General features: G+C 42.4%; 3 protein-coding genes across 4 annotated transcripts in view; 1 reads left to right on the top strand and 2 right to left on the bottom strand.

Annotated features, from left to right (window-relative positions):
- ppp2r5a (protein phosphatase 2, regulatory subunit B', alpha isoform) overlaps nucleotides 1-4,191 on the bottom strand; it is a 42,938-nt gene extending 38,747 nt beyond the window's left edge. For both annotated transcript variants that reach the window (XM_041958266.1, XM_041958267.1), the window contains exon 1: nucleotides 3,157-4,191. In XM_041958266.1, coding sequence (XP_041814200.1) covers nucleotides 3,157-3,304 — 148 coding nt within the window. In that variant the 5' untranslated portion in view covers nucleotides 3,305-4,191. The remainder of the gene's footprint in view (nucleotides 1-3,156) is intronic.
- A 402-nt stretch (nucleotides 4,192-4,593) lies between these two features.
- dtl (denticleless E3 ubiquitin protein ligase homolog (Drosophila)) lies at nucleotides 4,594-12,520 on the bottom strand. Its single transcript, XM_041958912.1, has 15 exons — nucleotides 12,365-12,520; nucleotides 11,105-11,242; nucleotides 10,910-11,002; nucleotides 10,770-10,831; nucleotides 10,505-10,625; nucleotides 10,140-10,205; nucleotides 9,431-9,546; nucleotides 9,268-9,341; nucleotides 9,066-9,172; nucleotides 8,874-8,978; nucleotides 8,313-8,425; nucleotides 8,122-8,211; nucleotides 7,763-7,886; nucleotides 6,935-7,584; nucleotides 4,594-5,882 (listed from the first exon to the last, which is right to left on the bottom strand). Exons 1-15 carry the CDS (start codon nucleotides 12,414-12,416, stop codon nucleotides 5,817-5,819), a joined length of 1,977 nt encoding a protein of 658 aa, XP_041814846.1. The 5' UTR covers nucleotides 12,417-12,520; the 3' UTR covers nucleotides 4,594-5,816.
- Nucleotides 12,521-13,234: 714 nt separating this feature from the next.
- ints7 (integrator complex subunit 7) lies at nucleotides 13,235-22,995 on the top strand. Its single transcript, XM_041958771.1, has 20 exons — nucleotides 13,235-13,364; nucleotides 13,524-13,653; nucleotides 14,114-14,260; nucleotides 14,416-14,553; nucleotides 14,656-14,702; nucleotides 15,164-15,363; nucleotides 15,710-15,832; nucleotides 15,925-16,042; nucleotides 16,158-16,292; nucleotides 16,434-16,531; nucleotides 16,931-17,170; nucleotides 17,530-17,667; nucleotides 18,068-18,274; nucleotides 18,517-18,711; nucleotides 19,964-20,067; nucleotides 20,184-20,252; nucleotides 20,733-20,865; nucleotides 21,185-21,283; nucleotides 22,273-22,458; nucleotides 22,595-22,995. The coding sequence occupies exons 1-20, from the start codon at nucleotides 13,271-13,273 to the stop codon at nucleotides 22,874-22,876; spliced, it is 2,883 nt and encodes a 960-aa protein (XP_041814705.1). The 5' UTR covers nucleotides 13,235-13,270; the 3' UTR covers nucleotides 22,877-22,995.
- The last annotated feature ends 920 nt before the right edge of the window (nucleotides 22,996-23,915 follow it).

The raw sequence follows: 23,915 nt of genomic DNA, 5'->3' as shown, positions 1-23,915 counted from the left end.
GTTTCCGAGTCATGGAAGGGTGGTTGTACAAGCTCTTTGAAAGCCTTTTTTCAACATAACATAAATAGAAATAAAATTTGGCTTGGATAATGGCCAACTAGTCAAACCACTGACCTAAGAATGTGCCCTGAATAATAAAAATAAAGACAATACACAAGAGATGACAGACAAGCCCGTATTGGGCAGAATCAACAGAATCATACAGTAAATAATTTGCACAACTTATTCAATTAAAAAAAAATAATTAGATAAAGTTTTTCTTAATTCTATGCTAAGCTATTCTATGACAAGGAACAACTCACCCTCAAGCTTTTAGTGGAAGAAAGTCGAATAATTTGGCTGTCACTTTCATACTTGTCAAGACGACAGTTGCTCACTGTTTCCAGTCAATTTTGGGTGTTGCTGTGGTACAACGCTCAAGTTCAGAAAATCATACCAAGTATTTCAAACTGCTGGAAAATGACTTCTTTTAAGCATCTGCTGTCTGTATGAATCAAACAAGATTCAGAATGAAATATTTGACACTACATTTTCTACAATCCTGTAATATTGTATGATAGCAGTCATTGCTGATGCCAACTCATCCGTGATATATTTTGTTTCCTGCCTCTTGAGGAGTTGCATCATGCTGAAAGGTTCCCACAACTTGACCGGGCAAGTCTTTCTAACTTCAACTCTGCTCTTTCCTCCAGTAACACAAACACTGGTGATAAGCTGTTGAGGCTTGTCTGCATAAGTTTGAGCAAATTAGTCACTAGATTTTACGGTAACATTTTCAATGTTCACATATGAAAAATAAATAATGTGACTTGTTAATACAAGCCAGGGTCAATACATCAAATTACATGTTTTAGTGTGGGTCAAAACAAGATTTAACATATCTAATTTGATATGATACATAGAAATGTCTCTGCATGATAAATTAAATAAAAAAATAAGGAGTGAATAGTTCTTAGTGTCATATATAGTGTTATAGGTTATGTTTTATCTCTAATATACTGAAGTAAGTAGACATGGTTCAATCAAAACCCCAATGTAACATTTCTATTCCTCTGTATTGTTCGAGCTTTATGTAAACATGTTAGATGTATGCTGTGCTGCAGTAATAAAAATAGTGAAAAGATGTTTATGTACGCAGTGGAAGTGCACAGGTTGTTGTGAATGGAAGTTACACATGCACACATGGTTGTAAGTAGGCTCAGCTCTGTTAGATTTAACCGCAGGGTACAGGAAGACGACAGGTGTCTAGTCGGGTGCATGCTTACTTGTGTCATGTTACCAAAGTGTTTGGAAGAAAAACCTAGGTGACATCGGTGAATGAGCTGAGGGTTATTTAATGTATGACAACTTTAAATTCAGCCAAGTGGGTCCAGTTTTGTGTTGGATTCATTACAGGTGCGCAAAGCTGTGAGTTCTTGCCAATGCACTTTTCAAACACACATTTGACTGCTGCCAAGTACCATGTCAGTAAACTACAATGACTACAGACCATTATATGTATGAAAAACAGCATTTGAGCTCATACTAATCGAGGGGTGGTGGTGAAATAATTTTTTAGGTAGAATTAGAAACAGCCTGGTGTTCAACATTCAAGTATAAAATATAAAAAATTATCTGACATAAAACTCTACAGTAGAGAAACAACCTGCCAACTTGCAGAAAACACTGCCAGCGTTACCAGTAAATACAGATTTTACATTAACTGCCTCATTTGCAAAATTATAAAAATGTCTATATGTGTCATTTGTGATTAAGATAACATCAAGAAAGGGAAAATCTCCTTTAGAAAGAGTAGTACTACACTTGACAGGTGGGAAAGACTCCACAATCAGGTCACATGCCAAACCTTACAAGATGCCAAAGATGCCAAACCTTACATGTCTGCCTCCACCTACAACAAAGTACTGCATCAACTAACCACAGACCTTCCAAAGTTTGATAATGGCCACCCATATTATCCCACATGTAGTGTTCCACTTGATGCATTTTTGCTCTCCTGTATTCACCATTGCACTCATGCAACTGACATACATTCATTGCAAGACGGTAACAACATACACATCACTTCAGGGTACAGACATGCTCCTGAAAGACGAGCTGCAAAAACAAACTATCTGGTATTCAACAGGTAGTTCTACATTTTCAGGTGCAGCGTTGGGAGACCTCTTACCAGGTCAGTCTTTCAGTGTTGGAATACAACTGCAGCATTGTGAGTAAGCTTTAGCATCAGGCTGGGATCACGTGGCTTGTGACCAGCAGCTTACAAGTTCAAATTTTTAGACTGGCTTGGATGACTTGGCCAGTACATAAAAATGAACGGGACTAAGTTAAGACAGCTGTGGGCTTCTTTGTTGAGATGTCCCAGCAATCCTTCCTCTGGCACAACAGTTGAACTATACTTCACCATGTTTGCACTGGAAATGGCTTTGCGACATCACAGAATGTAAACTTGTCAAGCTGCAGAGAAACGATTTCTGTGCCTTTCTTGAACTTTTCCAGTGTTGTATTCACTATCAACAGTCTCCACCAGCATCAACCTACTGAGGGTAAACACAAGCAGCTCATTCTGACCAATCACATGCCTCGTGTTCTACACATTGTTTCTCCTTAACCCTAAACCGTAGTCACTTTTGTGAGATGGTATGGAAACCTCCACAACACCTTAACGCAAAAGCATAAATCCCTCTTAACCCCTTCTTCAACATCTCTGTGAATGTGCCTCTGCATGTCAATTCAGGCCCAACTGCTCCAGTGAGGCTACCTCTGGGTCTCAATAAATAACTCATTGTAACTTAGAGGCAAGTACAAAGCAACTGTAATGCAAGGAAAGCAAAACAATCTGAGTTGACAGAAGTCAGTAGTATGCAGTAAGAACATAAAACTCGGCAAATAACTACTAAAGAAATATTTGCAGATGTGTCCACAACTCTTAGATAAATGTGTTGCCCTGTCCAGCAGGTTTAAACATACTGGTCTAAGACGTTTGCACAGTTATGCATGTAAAATGTGAAAAATATTTGCACTCACTTTATGTGTGTTTACTGAAAATCTTATGATGTGCACACAGAATGTAGTTGCTGCGCAAATAACAGTGCACAACACACCGGTCATGACAGTCTATTTTAAGCGGCGGACCCCTTCATCCTCTTACCGTACCTTTGAGCTGCGGCAGCGGGGAAAGCTCAACCGGAGCGCTCTGAGTGCGGTACTGAGAAGAGCCCTGGGATTTTCTCTGTTTCTGCGCCTTCCTCATGGACTTTCTGGTAAACCCGTCCACTTTCTCGGATGCGGAGATGGCCGACATTTTGATGCATAAACCGACGAAGACTTCAGACGAGCTACTGTATCCCTAGGTCAAATGAAAGGTTTCCTCTTCGGTTCCCACCGTTCGCATCAGCACACAAATATGGGGCCAACTGCGCGACTTGAGGCTCGTCTCCTGTCCAAGTGTTATGTTAGTCCGTATGATCCAACATGGTCGCTCGGTATTGGGGTTAGAAGGTGTCCACAAACTGCATCATTAGGGCAACTCGTTTTTAGAAACACGGGAAGAATCCTCAAAACACGAGCCAAAAAACAAAACTACAACTCATGACATTGCCCACAGGATAAGTTACCAACGCACGTAAATTATTATTTAACTTTCTAAATTTCGTATGTTTTACTGCCTCGTCGTGTTTGCTAATTAACTAACTGTTGCAAAACGTGTGAAATACATTGTCATAAGAAAAAAAGTTGTTCAGCTACGCTGCCAGCTATTGTACCTAGCTAGCTTGCTAAAATTAGCTGACGTTAACGTATGCCACTATGACAAGTTTGCACCGCTGTTGAGGGAAAGAAAGTTACAAAAGATAGTTGCCCCATGAACCTCTTCGTATTAACACGAAATCCAATTCTTCAAGCACTGCTTTTAATCCGAGTAAGACTTCCGCTGAGTGTGTTTTCAGAAGAACTATCCGCGATCGATGAAGTTCAATTTCGCTCGACGGCTGAGTCTCATTTAGCACTTAAAAGTTAGCTTTGTCCACAATCGAGTGCCTCCGTCTTATGTACATTCCTCGGTGAAAGAAGAGGGGTAGTTTCTTTGTCACGGCCTCTAAAAACACCGACTGTTCTGAAATAAAACAAATTGTGTCGTGCTGACTAGGCAGCCATAAAAATGTTGCCAGTACAGCCGTTGTCTACACGACTTCGCTGTTCGGAGGACTGCAGAGCCTGACAGTCGTACGTCATTAAGTGACAGCTCTAACGGCCAATCACAAACAGGGAATTAAAACGCTTGAAACTTTTTAAACCAATCAAGTCGCACAGACAGCGGGCCCTGAACATGTGACATGTGAAAACAAATACATGACGTTGTACATTGAATGAGGAGTGGCAGATGTAGTGGGCAGTGCTGGTCAGAGAAAGTAACTGCAGTGACTCAAAAAAAAAAAAAAAAAAATCTGCAACAGTTACACATGGTTTACTATTGATGAATCACAACTTTGCTACTATTAAAATAAAATTAGACCAAAATTATTTTTATTCTCTTTATGTGGTTCTTATCAGGGAAAGCAATCATTCACGTTTCATTTACCTTGGGACAGAGGGAGAGAATGAGAAAATTCTAAGTTAAATAAGGGGACAATTATAAAATAATACATATTTTAACATTAAATCAGCCGAGAATTGAAGATGAGTGGTTCACAACCGCAGGACGCCACTGAAGGGCTGTTATACAAGTATTTTTCTATCCTGCTTTGGTTTTCGGATAGACTTCGAAAAGCTGAACACATTAGGAAAACCAGGGAAGAAGCATTTCATCTGCAGTCTTTATTTTCTAATCTGTTCCCTTTCTCTTTGAATTACTGAATTATTTTAACTCTCCATACTCCTAAAAGTATTCAATTAAAACTGTCAGAGAAAAAAAGGTGTGTAACCTGTGAAGAGGGGTCATAAGGAGACCAACTTTGTAACCACTGCAGTAAATGATTAAAGTCACTATTTTATTCTCACTTGTGGCTCACCACCAAGCACCCTTTATAACACAAACACATGGATCACACTGATAATATGCTACCAAAAGCATGGCACACACTTTGAAAACTATTTTCAATTTAATAACATCTGACCACAGCAAAATTGTGTCAATTAAATACAAAGGAACCAAGAGACAATCATTGGTTATTTTGTACATATAAACAACTTAAGCATTTGCTCAAGAAAAATTACATTTTGCAGAATTTTTGTAAGACAGATGTCAAAACCCATACATGAAAAAAACCACAAAGAGATGAAACGATGCATCTTAGTGAAGTTCATAAAACGGCTGAAAGATGTGGATCAAATTATTGGCATTGTTTTTCAGCAGTATATAATATATTTCCACACCTGCAGACAAATAGTTTTCTCTGCACTTGAGGTTCAACACGTGGTTGACTTCTTGAACAACTTTATTAAATGTGGGTTCTTGTATCAAACACTAAAGCATCTCTTAGAGTTGTCAGGTTTGAGTAAAATGAAAAATCTACTCAGCAACGTGCAACTTGATTTGTTTTAACAGATATTCCACACAGCACCAGAAAATTGTGTAGGAGGCAACAGTAAAACCTATGACCCAATTAAAATAAAGCAGCCTCTCAGGATGTGAAAACCACAGCATCAAATATTCAGACTTACGGTTCTGTCGATCTCTGTGCGGCCCGGGGTCATGTGCTCATGTCATCCGGACACAGAGGCATTCTCAGAGGCTTATTGTCTGTGGGTTCAGGTTAAAAATACTCAAAATAAAACATTTTAAACAGAAGCACAGAGCATCTGACTGGCACAAGAGGTCACTCCAGAGGCCTTCTTGTGAAATACGTGGAGATTTTCTTCATGGTTTGTGGTGAGCGGATGGTCTGAAAAACAGCAAAAAAGGGTAAATTCAATATTCACCTTAACAGCTAGAAAACATCCCCATGCATGTAAGCAGTAGCACTGACAAGGAGTGACAGACCACAAATACCAAACAATCATCCCTCTGAGTATCTTTACTCTTAGGCAGTTATTCTCTCAGTGACTTCCAGTAAAGAGCGTAAGCTTGAACTTCTCGACTGACAACATTCCAAGTAAGTGGAAGCAAATGAAGACATCCACAGCCAAAAGAAGTGATACATATTTTTATGTCCTGAAAGCAATTCTACATGACCTGACACGACAAGACAGCTCCACATTTTGGAAATACAAGAATCTTCTTCCCTGAGACTTACATGAGACATAAACACCACACATGTCTGTACAGTTAATATGAAGCTTCCAGCAGCAGACAGTTAGCTTAGCTTCAAGCAAAGACTAGAGACGGGAGGGAAAAGCTATCTGGGTCTGTCAGAGGGGACAGAATGAGTTGTAGTGTGTTAATTAGTGAGCTTTAGAGGTGCTGACTAACAGGTTAAAGGTTACCAGCCTCTGGACAGAGCCAGGCTAGCTGTATTTCCTATTTCCAGTCTTTGTGCTAAGCTAAGCTAACCGACTGCTAGCTCTTTTTGAAAGCCCCCATAGAGGACAAAGGCAGACAGGAAACGCGGGGAGAGAGAGCGACAGGGGTATGACCGGAATAGAATCGCGGACATTGCAGTTATGTGGTATCTGTCTCGACCATCCGGCTCTGAGGACGCCACGAACCAGCGGCGAGCTGTAGCTTCGTATTTACCTGACAGATATGAGAGCTGCATTCATCTTACATCGAATGCTCGGCAAGGCAGAAAGTAAGCCAATTCGCCAAAATGTCAAACTTTCAGAAAGTGCTGCTCCTAAAAGAACTTCATTATTTCAGCCTTCCATAATCTAATCACAGCTGTGACAAAGGCGTTTTTTGATGGTGAAATGGGAAAAAGCTCAAACACTACACAACAGGACATCATGGAGAAGCACTAATAATACTGATTGAAGCAGGGAGCATTTCTGTGCGTACCGGTGAAGCTGGTGTCTTGCCATCTTGTTTCTTAGAGGCGCTGGGGCTTCTGGGAGCACTGGGGCTTTCTTGACCTTTCCTCATCTTTTGGCCCATCACCGACAACCAGTCAACTGCTCTGGGGGAGCAGTTCTCCTTGCCGGTCTGTCTCGATGAGGCTTGCTTGTTGTCTTCTGAGTGACAGTCTGTTTGTACCCGGCTCTCTCGAGCGGGGCAGCAGGCTGCAGACAGGGTCCGGCCTCTCTTGGCTGCGGGGTAGAGTTCAGTAACGCAGTCACACTGTTCTGCACCATCGCAGCTCGCGGACGCACCGTCGCCGGTCTCCAGCCTGCGTTTGGCGCGTCGTTCTGCGGGAGAGGTGCTGCCAGCGGGGCTCTGGGGACGCGGGCTCAGCACCTGGCGGAGCGGGAGACTGACCCGACCAGGAGATCCACGGCTCGGGGATAACCACTGTTTGATAGAGGACGGTGTTCTCTGGCGGACAACAGCGGCCTTAGTGTCCTGAGAAGGGATGGGTGAGGTGGTGCTGGAGGGCAGAGGCAGGGCCGCTCCACTGGGAGCGCAGACAGCAAGCTGGGGCGACGCCAGGCCACCGAGACTCTCTGTCCTTTGGGTCTTGGCTGGGGTGGTTTCAGCTCTGATCGAAGGCCCTTAACAAAAGCAGAAGTCCTTGTTAGTTCAGATGTGACACCATGAATACTTTGAATGACACATTTTGCATTCAAGGCACACATTTCTCACGCCGAGGTAAAGCACCAGTAGGAAAAATTGAGCAGGAATCAAAGGAAATTGTATATATCGGCAGTTAACCGTAGATGTAATACTTACTTGAGGGAGACTTCGGACGCGCCCAGCCCACAAGGTTGGCCTGTCCCACTGAAGACTGCACTCCATCCATTTCCCGCCGAAGCCTCCAGATCCGCACAGTGTGGTCATCAGAACAGGAAGCAATCTGCCAACAGAGCAGTGGGGATTACACGGAGCCTAAATCCACCTTCGGAGCCTATTAAAACAGCTCAGCTTCACAGCAGGGAGACACAAAAACCTCCGAATCCAACCAAGGTTTTGCAAAAAGGAAACAGGATGGAGATTACCGTAGCTGTGACTGGTTATATAGCTACAGGTAACTCAAAAAGTCTTTGAAAAGTTCAGACTTCACAAAGAAATATGAAAGTTTGTTGCCTCACCTTAGTGAAATCTGTTGGGCACCATGCAACAGATGTCACTTCCTCACTGTGGCCTTGGAGCATTACAGGAGGATGTTCGGGGTCAGAGATCTGAAATGTGAAACTATGTTTAAAAACAGCATCACATGCATCCTAAAACACGACAGAACGAGTTCCCATTTTAATGTGCTGAAATAAAACAGCGGCCGTACCTTCCAGATGTATGTGTGGTTGTCACTTGAGCCGCTGGCCAAGAACTGGTCATCTGGGCTAACAGTGGACTTTATATAAAAGGAGGAGTTCTGGTGGCCACTGAAAACTGCCACTGTGGAGGAAAATAAACAGAAACATTCGAATCACTAAATCAAGATTCCACTCGGAAAGCGACTGATCCTGAAACAGAATGATGCAAACACGTGACATGAGCCTCAATGAGCTGATGAGCGTGGTCCTGTCTATTCCCCTGTGACTCAAAATGGCTACCTGGCTTGCAGTGTGTGAGTGTTAGCCAACTGATTTGATGCTGATTAGGGGTCCACATCCCTCAGGACTTCACCCATTCAAAGCTCTGATATAAAGATATGAGAAAACGCTTGTACAAGCACACAAAGTCTTCACTCTCCCCAGGTAAAGCCTAGCACATTAGTTTGCAGCACCATCTAGTGCTGTGCAGTGGCAATGTACCAGTGATGTTAATGAGGGAATGTCTATTTTGGCACAGACACACACATATAGATATATATATATATAATCAGAGTGGAGTCCTTGTTTACCTGGAGTCGTTTTCACTCCACTGACATTGAACATGTAGATACTATCATCAGTGCAGTTACAGAGGACGCTGGATCTCGTGGAGTCCAGCACAAGACCGGAATAACCTGCGACACATGCAAAACAACAGTCAGCTTATTCTGGTCGTTTGCATATTCAGGTGTACATGATGTCCAGCGTTGTGCAAAACGGACCCAGTCGCGTGCGCATGCAGGACCCCGGGTACGGGTACGTCTGCAGCGGAACAGGATCCTGGCGGTGTGCGGTGTAGTTCTTCCTCAGATCCCACATCTTGATTACTCTGGTTGAGACAAAGGAACAGAAAAATGAATATGGCCGTCTGCCATTTAGAGTGGCTGGCTGGATTTTTAGAGACAAGCACCGGTGGTTTCTTACCCATCGACAGCCCCAGAAGAGATGAGGGTGTGCTGATCCTGAAACAAAACCACTGTGACGCTCTGCTGGGTATCCTGCAAGACAGACAAGACGCCCGAAGATCAGCCTTCCCTCTGTGCAGCAATACTTTGATTAAATGTGTCAAGTTGTTGAAGAAACCCACCACACTGGGAGCCATGCCACGTGTGCTGCTCCTCCTCTTCTTTGTTCTGGTGAGGGGGTTCGCCTCTGCTTTGTTGTGAGCACCACTGATCTGTTTCACCTGTCTGTAGAAGCCATCTGGGAGCAAGATACAAACATGATCACACAGCCTGCACAAACTTAAGATGCCCCCTTATCTTTCAGCACTTGCACCATACGGCCTTATACAACTCCTGATTCCAAAAAAGTTGTGTTTACTGACAGCAACTCTTCCCCAGCCCATGTAGTAACATCCGTTATACAGTCATGTGTTCACAAAGTGGTGAACCTCGCTCCATCCCTGCTTGTGAACGACTGAGCCTTTCCGGGATGCCCCTTTCATACCAAACCATGATACTATCACCTGTTACCAGTCAACCTGTTTACCTGTGGAATGTTCCAAACAGGTGTTTTAGGAGTGTTTCACAACTTTCCCAGTCTTTAGTTGCTCCTGTCCCAACTTGTTTGAAACATGTTTTTAGCATCAAATTCAGAACAAGCAGATATTTACACAAATCAATGACGCTGATGAAATTAAACATGAAATATACACATTTTGTTTAATTTCTGTTTTACAGCATCACAACTTTTTCAGAATCAGCGTTGTATATTAAAACATTTTAAGAATGAAAACACTACATATTACACAACATGAAACCAAAGTCCCTGGAATTGAAATTTTGAATTGATACCTTTTTTGCTGCACCTGGTGTCCCAGACCATAATATTTCCATCTCTGGCCCCAGTACAGAACACAGCTGTTTCACAGAGAACAATGCATCAATAATGTGATACAACAAATAATCATTAATGCAAAAGATATTCAATTAAAAAGAAAAATTCAGTTTCTCATGCCATGAATCTGTTCTTTCCTTTCATTTTAAATCTGATCGATTTTTCCTTCCTGGCATGCAGTATGTATTAGTGGTCATTAATGCCATACTAACAGGCGAAGGCCTATATAAACACTCCGTGAATAACAGGCTGCAGTATTCTCTCGTGACTTTTGAGAAAAAACAGGGAACAAAATACAGCAACCCCTCAGTATATAGCATACCTTTCTCCTCCGGTGTGAACGCAACAGACTTGAGGCTGCAGAGGTGACCCTTGAAGCTGCCTAACAGCTCCCCTGATTTCACATCCCACAGCCTGGCTGTCTGATCACCGGCAGCAGTCACCTAAAGAAGAAAAAAACAAAAATCATTTAAAAACAAGGCTATAATGCTATATGAACAGTGGTAGATAATGAGGAAACACAAACAGCCAGTTCAAAGACAACACAAGAAGACTGGTGAGACAGAAATAACCTGAAATGTACTTACCAAGTGAGGCTCCCCTGGTACCCAGGCGATGTCAAATACAGCATTCTCATGAGCCAGCCATTCTGCAGACATGCACACACTATTAGCCACTGATATTTCCTGTTGAATTTTTGTGATAAAAAGGGAGCCTGTCCACACACCTTTAAGAAGCGGCTTTTCTCGGCTCTCCGTGTTGTAGATCCGAACAATGCCTTCTTCATTAGCTGCTGCAAGGACATTTTGCAGGTCCCCGGCTGAGGAGAGACGGGAGAAGAGGGCTCACTAAAGTTATACTGATGAATGGCAACAGTGCATCGTCTGATGATAATATGGCTTGTGATGCACGGGTGGGTTACCAGAGGAGAAAGCCAGTCCAAACGGTGGCACAGACTCGCCCAGGTTGCCGTAAGACATGTGTTCGTCATGTCGGACGCACTGGTAGCCTTCTAGCAGGGAGCTCAGAGGGTACCTGGGCCATGGATCTGCAGTGAGGGCTGGATAGATCAAAGAAACTATTTTCAGATGGTATAACTTGTGTATGTCAATTTTGTCAGTTTACGCCACTGTATTCAGATGGTAAAATGTGCTAGTTATGCTACTGCATCCACCTAATGGCTGTAGTTTCTTGTTCTTATTTGACTTAGTTAAAGCCAGTAATAAAAGGCAATAACTTTCTTTTAACCACATTCCATCAGTTATTAATTACACTAAATTATAATTAATAACTAACAGAATTAATTAGTGCAGGGCTTGTTTTTCACATTTTAGTCTGAGTTTAGTCTGATTAGCGCTGCAATGATTAATCAACTAATCGATTGAAAAAGAGCTAAATACCAACTATTTTGGAATCAATTAGTCATTTTTCAAGCAAAAATGTCAAACATTTGCTGGTTCCATCATATTAAATGTAAAGATTGGCTGCTTTTGTCATTGACGACTGGTTCTTTGGGTTTTTGACTGCTGGCTGGTAAAAAGAAGTAATTTGAAAACATCATTTTCGGCTCTTGGAAATTGTGACAAGCATTTTTCTTTTTATAGGATTGATTGTGAAAATAATCTGCAGGTTAATGGATAATGAAAAAGTCGTTATTTGCAGCCATCTGATATAATGCATAATAGCAGAGCACAGGCTTTGTACATCAGTGTCATTTTATTCCATATTATATTAACTACATTTGTCATATCGTGATCGACAGTGTAAAACCATTATTATGAATGTGGTGTTATTGGTTTCAGCAATAAGTTGCCACCCAGGCCTAAACTGCTCTTCACTGTGAGTGTCTTAGATACGTTTTACCATATATATACCTTTACACAACGAAACCTTTTCATGTTCGACCACAGGCGAACACGCTACGTTACTAACACTACGTTAACAGTTTAACATGAGATAAAGTTAATTTGAGCTTACTTGGAAAGTTACGTTTTAGGTCATTACCACGGCAACGGACCAAAGATCCAACTGTAAACTGTATCATAATGGTTTTAACTGCAAGTTCAAATATAAAATAGAATGGTTGGGTTACATTAGCCTTGATGTTAAGCTAACTTATCCAGTAGCTGGGTAGATAGCACAATAAAGCACAGGGCACACCAGGACATACTAATTCTCTCACCATTCTGCCTTCGTCGGCCCACTCCTCTGTCAACAACCGAGCGGAAAAGCATCCCTACACAGCGGTAGAAGACGATCTGCAATATTTTTATGCAAGACTAAGAAGTTTGTCAGATCGCTGGCTGGCGATCTTCTTTCTGTGCTGCTGCTGCTGCTGCTTGTCTTTCCCGCGAACAGATCGTCTGAACGCAAGGACCGAATCCCCCGCTAAACTTGCGTTCCACGCTCCCATTGGCTGAAGCAGCCACTTCCTGTCCAGCATCGACTCCACATCCGCTTCCCCTGCGCCACAGTAACCGGCGACTCGTCCGTCCTTTCAAAATAATTTTATACCGTTGGGTAGTTTCTTCTATAACAAAGCACTTTCCTCTTTTCTTTTATATTATAAGTACTGATGCATCAGCATTACTTTTGATGTTGTATTTGGTAAAACTAGCTACATATTGTTGTGGTAATTTAGTACGATTCACCTTTTATAAACCTAATTATTCGTGAACAATATAAAACCCCTTTGAAAATTAACTACTCATCATATTCATCATATTTCGCTCTGAAATGTGGTGGAGTAGAAACATAAAGTAACATGAAAAGGAAATACTCAAGTAATATACAAATTAATTGAAAAATTGAGAAGTACTCCAGTAAATACACTTTGCACTTTAAACGGAAATAGTTTATCTTAGCCTGTTTACATAAATATTTTGATTTTAAGAAAACAGGAAATAGGCATGAATGAAGCTTCAGAGTGGTTATGAGCGCTTTATTTTGAAAACCGAAACTGTAGACAGGAAGCAGTGTTTCTTCAAATTTTCGGTTTGTGTTTGAACGCCTTTACAATGAAATGCTAACAGCTTGTGGGTGCTGTCAAGCCTCTTTGTCAATTGAAGAAAAAAAAAACAAAACAGTAATGTCGCTTTCAACTGCGCGTTCATTCTTGTCAGAGGCTTGTTATGGCGAACAAGAACTCGACGCCAATTCCGCTCTCATGGAGCTGGACAAAGGTGCGTGAGCTAGCTTGCTAAGAAGTTAGCATATGGCTCAGCGGTTGTAGTCTGATCTCTCTGTGTTGTGTCTTCTCCATGTGTCGGCTTTGCTAAATTTTGCTGACTCTGTGAGTTGTCCCTGCTTTGTTGTGACCGGTGAAATTACTTCTATTCCAGGGTTGCGGTCGGGGAAGCTGGGAGAGCAGTGCGAGGCTGTGGTGCTCTTCCCCAAACTCTTCCAGAAGTACCCTTTTCCCATTCTCATCAACTCTGCATTTCTGAAACTAGCAGATATATTCAGACTTGGGTATGGATGCATTATAAATTCATATTGAGACTATTGTTCAGTTGACTGGAAAAATATTAATGTTTTGTATAGAATTACAATGCTTGCGACTAACCAACATTTGTGTTGCCAGTTTATTAGGTACACCTAGCCATGCAATAAATCCCGATCTCAACTTTAGACACAGCGTTCAGTAATACATTATGCAATTCAACCCCAAAATGATCATAAATATTATAAACAAAAGCTGAACATTAAATTTCATTATGCATTATGGTCAGATTTATTGCAGGGCTATAACCTTAGATTATATTACTTTGGCTGAGGTTTACCTAACTAACTGACAACTGAGTGCATTTCAAGTAAAAGCTGCTGATTACAGCTGATTGCTTGTGTGCATTTTGTGTAATTATTACAGCTGTAATGTTTTTTTGGCTGTCAATCATACCTTGTTTCTAAAAGCTTGTCCGTCTGATTTCAGGAACAACTTTCTGCGCCTCTGCGTGCTGAAAGTAACTCAACAGAGTGAGAAACATCTGGAAAAGATCATCAATGTGGACGAATTTGTCAAAAGGGTGTTTTCTGTCATCCATAGCAATGACCCTGTGGCTCGAGCCATCACTCTGAGGTAAAAATGGGTACTGTACTGAGGTTTTACATCATGCTGGTTGGCACAAGTTTTCTAATTTAGAATGGAGGTGCCAGCATAAAGAAAGAAAGATGATACCTCCCAGATATCTGAGGCTTAAAACAAGCAACTTTAATGTTATTCCATCTTTTCAGGATGCTTGGTAGTTTGGCCTCCATCATCCCAGAGAGGAAGAATGCCCACCACAGTATCCGCCAAAGTCTGGACTCTCACGACAATGTAGAAGTGGAGGCAGCCATATTCGCTGCTGCCAGCTTCTCTGCACAGTCAAAGTAAGGAAAACTGCTGTTTCACCTGAGCTGTAGTGCATATATTTGGGTTGATGTTTTGTTTAACACAAATTTGGTGTGTTTTATGCATTTTCTGATTTTCAGAGACTTTGCAGCAGGGATTTGCAACAAAGTCAGTGAGATGATTCAAGGTAAAATCTCTTCTCTGTACGTAGAAGGTTGCAGACCAGTTTGACAAATGTAACAGCTGTCCTGCAAATGTTCCAACAAATTAAAATAAAAGCAGTCAAGGGCTAAAACTGGTGATTAATTGAGGAGATCATAGTTAAGACACCATGTTAAATGTGGTCAGTGTTAACATTGTAGTCCACACTAAAATAAATACAGTTTATCTGACAATCAAAATTAAACATGCAACTATAAAATTATCATTCTTCTCCCTCTTCTTTTTGTTGTTCTTCTTCTTATACTGTACAGTAAAATACCACCAAATATTATTCGTATATTTTACAATCAATAAGTCATTGCAATACATTGCTCATCACTGAACAAAGCTCTCTGTTCAGTAGATATGTGTTGGTATGTTCATTTCATCTTTTATTTAATGCTTTCATTCATCTTCTACTTATGTCTCAACTCCACTCAACTCCAGGTTTAGACACTCCAGTGGAATTGAAGCTGAAGTTGATCCCCATGCTGCAGCACATGCATCATGATGCCAGCTTGGCCTCCAGCAGCAGAGAGCTTCTTCAGCACCTGGTCAACTCTTACCCCTCCACCCCCATGGTCATTGTCACCCTGCACACCTTCACCCAGCTGGCTGCCTCCTCCCTTGTCGATATCCCAAAGCAGGTAGTACCATAACAGCTGTGCTTCATTGTTATTGGTTAGTTACGTTGATGGTGGGTTGACACATGTGCACTGGTCATTGTGGATGGGAGCTGGCCTTGTAGCCCCGCACCACCTGATGAGCTACAGAGATTTAGGTACTCGTGCTCAGCACAACAAACCCACAGACACCGCCTACTACTTTGTATCTGTGTGTGTGAACGTAGCATAAATAACTACTGCAGTTTTTTGTGTTGAAAGGAGATCTGGAAGTGCACATCCTTAACGTTTGGCTATTAATGTTGCTATTTTTGCACTCCTGTAGCTTTTGAAAAAATCTCAATGATTCTTTTATTCCCTGTCTGAACAGTTACAGCTCCTCCTTCAATACCTGAAAGATGACCCAAGAAAAGCTGTGAAGAGACTTGCAATTAATGACCTGAAGCTCCTGGCTAAAAAGGCTCCTCACCTTTGGATCAGAGAAAACACTCAGGTAGAGTTTCAGATGCTGACAGTTGCACTGCAGGATTTTCTCCATTTTGGTTTAAAATCTGTCAGTAATCTAATGGGATTTTATCTCTGCAGACCCTGTGTGAGTGCGCCTTGACCAGCCCTTACAACAGTTTGAAGCTGGGAATGTTGGCTGTCCTCTCCACCCTCTCTGGAACAATTGCAATCAAGCAGTACTTTAATAATATGACAGGTTGTGATCACTTTCAAATTGTTCTCCATCACACTGGGAATTTTTCCTGTGTCGGAATTGTATCTCGAAGGGCATAACTGTGCTGATCTGTATTCCTCTCAAACATTCTTCTCAGGTGGCTCTTTGGTTCCCCCTCGGCTCACTGACCTGGTTAAACTGGCACAAGAATGCTGTTACCACAGCAACCTGGCTGTGGCCGCTCATGGGGTCATAGTGCTGTCCAACATCGCCATTTCCTGTCCAGAAAAAGGTTAGTTACAGCACATAATGGCTCGGCTAGAGGCTGTTCTAATACCAGTTCCTCCTAACCCTTTGATCTCACAGTCAGTCCGCTGATGTTTGCTCTTCTGTGCCGAGGCTAAGTGTTGCTGTGTGTGCTTCTCCTCCTCAGATATAGTACAGTTGGAGCAGGACACAGTTTTGGGAGTGGAGTCCCTTCTGATGCTATGCAGTCAGGACAGCAGCCCCAGTGCACAAGCCACACTCAAAGTAAGACAACATTATAGCAACAAAGCAGAGGGCGTAGACTGCAGGAATATTATGACATTCAATACTTTTTTGGTACAGTCCCAAATGCTTTTGTTGTAGGGATGTGCCCTATCACAATATAGCAAAGCGATGATAATGCAGTGTCCATCTTTAACATCTGTTGGACGTTATAGGAGGCAAAATTATTTTGATGCATTGTTCAGAAAAGCTGAATTGTTACAACTTTTTCTAACTCTGACAACTATAATACCAGTATTCTTTAACTCAAACATCTAACTCCACTGCCATCCACCTTCAGGAAATGTATGTAGCGATAATCGATTACCAGGACAATGTTTACCATCAACTGACCCTCGTCTACACTGTGACGTAATAATACCCTTTATGTGTCGACCCTAGACGGCCCTCACCTCATTAGTTAAACTGCTGAAAAGTCGACCTCATCTCAGCCAATCAGCCGTAGAGTTCCTGCTCGGCCAGCTCCACTTATCCTGTGACTCCTCCCGCGTTCTCATGTGCCACGCTCTGGCAGCCATCGCCACCCACCTGCCGGTGCTGGGTGATGGCATGCTGGGAGATCTGGTGGACCTCTACAGAGTGGCCAGTCACTCCTCCACTGACAAGCAGCAGGAGCTTCTGGTGAGAGATGGTGCATGAGTCAGATATCAGCTGCTGTAAATTAAAGCTCTAACAATGCTTAAATGTACTTTTAATTTTTTTTTTTTAAAGCACAGGAGACTCACAAAAGCATGTACATGGCAATTAAGATGTAATTGTTTCATATCTATGTTCTGGTGGAACGTCAGCCAACACATGCATGTTTTCAATTAGAAATGGAGCTTGTTGTTATATATTTTAGCCTTTGCATTACTGCTAAACCACAACAACACCGCATTCAATATAAAAATCCTTTCTCATTTTTAGATGTGCTTTTGTTGCTCTTACATATCTCTGATTTTGGATTTTAACACTCGCCTCCCCCACTGTGACTGCTGCAGGTTTCCTTGGCAACAGTGATTTTTGTTGCCAGCCAGTCGTCTCTGTCAGCTGAGGTGAAGACTGTCATCAAACAGCAGCTGGAGAACGTCGCTAATGGCTGGACGGTGTACCGCATCGCCCGACAAGCCTCGCGCATGGTAATCTCATCTGCTCGTACATAAGAAGCACCACCCAGCATCCTCTTGCTTAAATTAAGAGGCCGCTTGAAAGACATTAGTAGTCCGATGGAAGGTGCAGTATCTGATAATTTATGTGTGAAGCTCTGGCCACCTTAACTGTACTCTATTTTTTTTCTAACTCCAGACCTCTATTTGAGCCACCATGATGGAAATGCAGACCTAATCTCTTAAATGCCCTTAAGTCTGTTGTAGAGCTGGGACAGGTGCGCCTTGGCAGTAGCTTCTATTTGTTTGAATTAAAAAACTTTTGGAGCCTGTTTTGGCAAAATGTCTGTATGAATCTAAAGCAAGTCCAGTTGACCCTGACTCAGCCCTCATGGATATGTCACAATGATGAAATATTACCATTAATCCGCAGGGGTGCCATGAGTTCTCCAGCGAGCTGTACCAGAGTCTGCGGACCCGTGTGGCATCAGAGCACTTCTACTTCTGGCTGAACAGCCTGAAAGAGTTTTCCCAGGCAGAGCAGTGCCTGAGTCACGTGGCGGATCGAGACTACAGCGGAGCCATGAGCGCCATCGCCGAGGCCCTGCGCTCCTACCAAAAGGGCATCGCTTCCCTCACAGTCAGTTCACTGCCAGGCATCTGCTTGTCAAAAAACATTAGTACAGTTCCTCCTCCTACTTCACCAGTGGCAGAAGATTAAAGCTGCTGATTGATGCTGATTTTGCAGCATCTCAAACTGTTAATGGGTTAACTCACCTAATACCTGACGGTATCTTCTTAGGCCATCTCAATGAGATCTGCGTTGCTACTTAACTGTAGTGTTTATGTGCTGTTATCTGATTAATTCCTCCTCCTCCCCAGGCTGCCAGCACTCCTCTGAGCCCGCTTACATTCCAGTGCGAGTTTATTAAGCTGCGGATCGACACCCTGCAAGCCCTGTCGCAGCTCATTTGTACCTGCAACAGCCTGAAAACCAGCCCTCCTCCTGCCATCGCCACCACCATCGCCCTCACTTCGGGCAATGACCTGCAGCGGTGCGGCCGCATCGCCATGCAGGTAAAACGCTGATAGTGTGGTTGTTGGAGCTGGTCTGTGCGAGGCTGCCGGCCTGTGGGGAATCTGTTCTTTTGAAATGATGGTCGGGTTTGAGTTTAGTTCAGTTACATCGGCTGGTCTAGCTGACTTCATGTGGTGCTTTCAAGTTGTTTTAGTAAAAATAGAAGCAAGGAAATCGACAGGATGGAGGCATTTTGATTTAGTCGTCAGTGCAGGTAAGAACGAAGCAGTTGGTTGTGTAAAATGTAAAACGTGTGGAGCCCTGATGAGATATGACAGCAAGAAGAATTCAGCCTTGCAGCGACATGTTGACAGAGGTCGCAGGCTGATCAGATGCATGACACAGCAACACAAACTCAGTGCTTCAGCTGACATCAACTGCGTCGGGTTTGGGTTGGGCTTGATTTTGCTTCTCTCAGACACAGAACAGTTTGGACAGAAAAACACGACCCGATCCACATTATGAATCACAAATAATGTCCCATTTTCATTGAAATAGCATTTTAGTTTTTACATAGAGTATTAATGTGAGGAAACAAGGATGTAAATGGGACAGATGTTTGCCAGGTGTGATTGGTACAAATGGATAGAAAGAACAGCTACATGCATTTTAAAATCTTGGCTGTGGATCAAAATCCAGCAGCAGGTGTGAATCAGGATTGGGGTATGTGATGTTCTAGAGTATATACTGTGCGATGGTAGAAATATGTCCACCAGTAGAGATTTCCTTATTCCATTTCCACCATGGGAGCTATCCCCTGTAGTCTCCTCTAGATATTCGGGGCATGCTATGTAGCAAATTGGGGCTGGATTCTGGATCAGAAACCTGATTTGGGCAGCAGGACTGCTTCCCAGTTGGTGGCTGTAATGCGCCTCTAAGCTCTGGTTTGCCAACTGCCGCAGAAGTCAAGTCAATTTCATGTATATAGCACCAAATCATCAGGGTACTTTTCATATGGAGTACGTCTAGATTGTACGAGAGTCCGGAAGAAGAGGGTGACCAGAAAACATGGAAGAGGAGGAGGAGGAGAGTGAAATTGTAAATACAGAGCAGGAGTTGTATAAAAGCTCCAAATAGAAGAAGAAAATCATCAAATTTATTTTTTTTCTTTAACTTTTATTTAACCAGGAAGTCGCCCACTCCTAGTGTGGATTAAGAAAACAGGCCAAGACCTTTGCTGCATTTACCAACAGGATTCGTGCCTCCAAGAAGATTAAATAATCAAGTCACTGCTGTTTCTCTTTGTTCCAGATGAAGGTCTGTATGGATGAGTTCAGAAGTCTTGCAGCTCGCTACGCCGATCTACACCAGTCGTCGTTTGATGCCGATTATGCCACACTTCGCAATGTGGAGCTGTATCCTTAAACACACCTCAGTCACATCTTGTCTCGTTTTTCTGACGACCCTGTCGTCTCTGCTGAAGCGTCTTCTTTCTGTAACAGCAGTCACGCGTCTTTAACTGTCTGCTCAGACAACAGCAGAGCTGCCTGCTCGTCTCCCATGTAATAGAAGCGCTGATACTGGACCCACAGGCAGCCAGGTGAGAGCTGCTGTGGTAGGAGGAACAAAGGGATTTGTACTCATTTATTTCGAAAATTTGATATTGAATTTAGTCTAGATTTTATCTTTATCTATCTTTATCTGTGAGGAAACTGCTGTAGAGTGAAATGACTTGTACATTTATTAATCTCCACAGTTTAGAGGGTTTTCACTGTGTTGACATGTGAGAAAAGGTAGATCCTCTGTGTTAGTACAGTGTGAAGGGAAAAATGGCAGGAATGTAAACATGCTTTATTACAGCATGATGTATCTTTTTTGCAAGCTGCGCATTTGACATAGATGACAACGGAATGGAAATAAATGCGTCTTATTTAATTTGATATAAAGGTTTTTCTCTGCACCGTGTACTCTTGTGTTTTCTATTGAAAGTGCTTTGCCATAACACGCACATCCCCTGAAGGCATTTTCCTGGCAGACGTTTGACTGTAACAGATTGTCTCCCTCCGTCTCTGTAATCTAGTTTTCAGGAGTATGGCACCCTGGGGTCGGTCCAGACAGAGAGTGAATATGAGCGACGGATGATGTCAGTCTTCAGTCGCGTGTTGGAGGAAGTGGAGAGCCTCACCAAGAAACACCCTCCTGTTTCATGCCTGGTGAGATTAATGTCGAACACTTTGTGAGCACAAGATTAATGCTACATTTTACCTGGAGGGAGGGTATTTTTTAAGTTGTGCTTATTCTGCTGCTACTCTAACTGTCTTTGGTGTTTGCTTTTAAAAAAAATGTTTTTGGATCTGGTTACTCCACTCCATGTGCATACGTTATCTTAAAAAGTGGATATTGTCTAAACTCTTTTTCCATCTTGGTCAGGTCTCTCGCGAAGGAGAGATTTTGATCGGAACAGGACGGCGAATAAGCAAATTGCACATCATGTCAATAATGAAAATGTGTTGTTTGCTGTTTGTTTTCCAGCACACAGGCTGTCTCTGTGATGCTGTCATAGCTTTGCTGAGGGTGCCGCTGTCCTTCCAGAGGTATTTCTTCCAAAAGCTCCAGTCCACAAGCATTAAGGTACGGTGACTCATTTTATAATCATCTTAATCACCCAATTTGCAGGTACAAAACAGAATGTAATACATTAAGAATGGTAGAGCGCCCACTACACTGCTTGCTATCTACTGCTAAGAAAATGTGTGCATTACAATGTATGAAAGATATGATTTGTGTGCATCTCTTGTTTAGAAATAAAAGCAGTACACGAGAAATGCCCTTTGGTAGATTTACATATCCTGACAACACAAGTGTGCAGAATGCAGCTGACTGACAACAGCAGCTCACATACAGTGCAAAGGAACAGAAGATAACACTTACTGTGTGATCCTCGTGACAGACAGAACAGTTGCAGCTGCAAACGACCAGATCTGTGGCCATCATTAAAGTTTAGAGGTTGATTAATTGTCATACAATTAATTACAGCAGTAAAGTCTTAACGGCCAAGCTCTTATTTTCCAAACTGACATTGGAACCAGTTTATTTGTCTCAACTAGCTGATAGACACACACCTATTTCTCTAATTTGTTGCAGCATTTCTAACATTAGCCATGTTTTCATCCACATCTAGCCCAAATTTTAACAGAGTTCACAGAAAATCAGCAACAGAAAATGCAAAGCGATGTCTGTTTCCATCCACTGCCATTACACGGATATAAGAAGTTTAGCGCATTGAGATATACAGCTGGTGGAGCTCATTCTCTGCTCAGGTGCCATTAAGCCATAGCAGAAGGAGGGGGGGAGCAAGGAGACGTCATGTCATTAAAACAACACCAGTCAAACCTCAAATGGTGGAAAATAACATGAAAATAGTGATGGAAATATGACATTTCTGTTAGCTTAGTGCAGCTGATTTTATCCAGGTGAATGGAAAAGATTGTGCAAAATGATCATGGTCAGCTCAGACAATCACGGTCAGGCGATTATGTAATAATTGTGACAAGCCTAAGTGCAGCATTCTTCCTCTAGCTGTCTAAACACTGACCCATGTACGTCTTATATTTTTCCAGCTTGCCCTCTCTCCCTCCCCACGAACGCCGAGTGAACCAATCCCAGTGCAGAACAGTCAGCAGCTGACTCTAAAGGTGGAGGGGGTGGTGCAGCACGGTTCGACTCCAGGACTCTTCAGGAAGGTCCAGTCTGTCTGTCTCAATGTCACCTCGGTTCTCCAGAGCAAGACAGGACCGGACTACAAGGTGTCTTCTGTTTGCTGCACACTGTTTTATCACACTAGTTCTGGCTTTTGAGCTCCCATTTCTTGCATTTTTGGTGAATTGTGGCTGTGCTGCTGCCCGGTTGATGATAACACTCCCATATTTGTCCTCTTCTAAGATTCCACTCGACACTAAAACTAATGAGATCGAGCAGCGGGTAGAACCTCACAACGACTACTTCAGCACTCAGTTCTTGCTGAATTTCTCCATCTTGGGCACTCACAACGTCACTGTGGAGGCCTCTGTGGTGGATGAGAGTGGCATCGAGTGGAAGACCGGGCCCAAGACGACGGTGTCTGTCAAATCCCTGGAGGATCCTTACTCTCAGCAGCTCCGCCATCAGCTGCAGCAGGGTGGAGCTCAGCCTGCTCCACAGAGGAGTGCATACACTCGCTTCTAATGAATTTCTCTTCAATTCTTTGTGCTCAAAAACAGTTTTATGTTATGTACTTTTACCTGTTTTGTTGTGTAGAAACTGAATATGTACATATTTTTCAACGATTAAAAGACCAGATTTAATTTTAATGCAGCACATTGAGTGTAATCCTTCCAAAATAGTGTGATCAGGTGTAAAGGACACATGCTTAATCCAATAGCGTTTCATGCATGCAGTGATCTCCTGGGCAATGTAGTATTGAATGTCCTTGGATTTACTGTCATCCATGCTGTATAAAGTGTAATAACCTGAAGGGCCATCAGGGGGCAGACCCTGGTCATTCACTGGACATTGTCTGAAGAGCGCTACAATCTCTGTGATGCCAATTCCAGACTTGTTAATTTTAGACTTTTTGAATACATAGTTTTATATGTTCATTCCTACAGTCCAACATTTAATTACCTATTACCAAAACACAATCTTGTACTTTTAATGTTATTTTTCCCTACATTTAGACGAGACGCTAGCTTTTCATTATTTCACATTCTAACATGCTTTCATCATGATGCAAACTCTGCTCAAATAGCCCACTCTGTTTTTGGTTATAATGAAATCATATTCAACGATTTAAACGGTGAACTCACGGAGCCACACTGATGGTGTAATCAAACAATAACTTGCTGCCGTGATTGAGTCCAGATGACTTCGAATAAAGCCGTAAGATTTAGTCACAACACCAAAAAGGCAGTTTCTTCTTCAGAATGCTGAAACCATCAGCACTTGACATTAGAGAGCCTGCGCACTTAATGGCCAGAATTTGGCGTCAAGTGAACAGGAGCGTCAAGAGAGGAGCAATACCAATTAAAGTTCCGCACGTGGTTTTCAAAATAAAAGGTTTTACTTTACGTTCAATGTTATTTATTCATGCCACATTATATCCCTTTTCAAATCTTTATCTTAAACGTAAGTAATGATGGTTATTGGGCAACACCATAGTGTATTCAGTTGACAGAGACAGCAAGAACATGCCTTAATAAAGATAAGCAAGGTTTCTCTTTGTGTA

The sequence above is a fragment of the Chelmon rostratus genome, chromosome 18, assembly GCF_017976325.1.
Source record: "Chelmon rostratus isolate fCheRos1 chromosome 18, fCheRos1.pri, whole genome shotgun sequence".
In the NCBI taxonomy this organism is placed as follows: Eukaryota; Metazoa; Chordata; class Actinopteri; order Chaetodontiformes; family Chaetodontidae; genus Chelmon; species Chelmon rostratus.
This window is presented reverse-complemented; position numbering and strand designations above follow the sequence as displayed.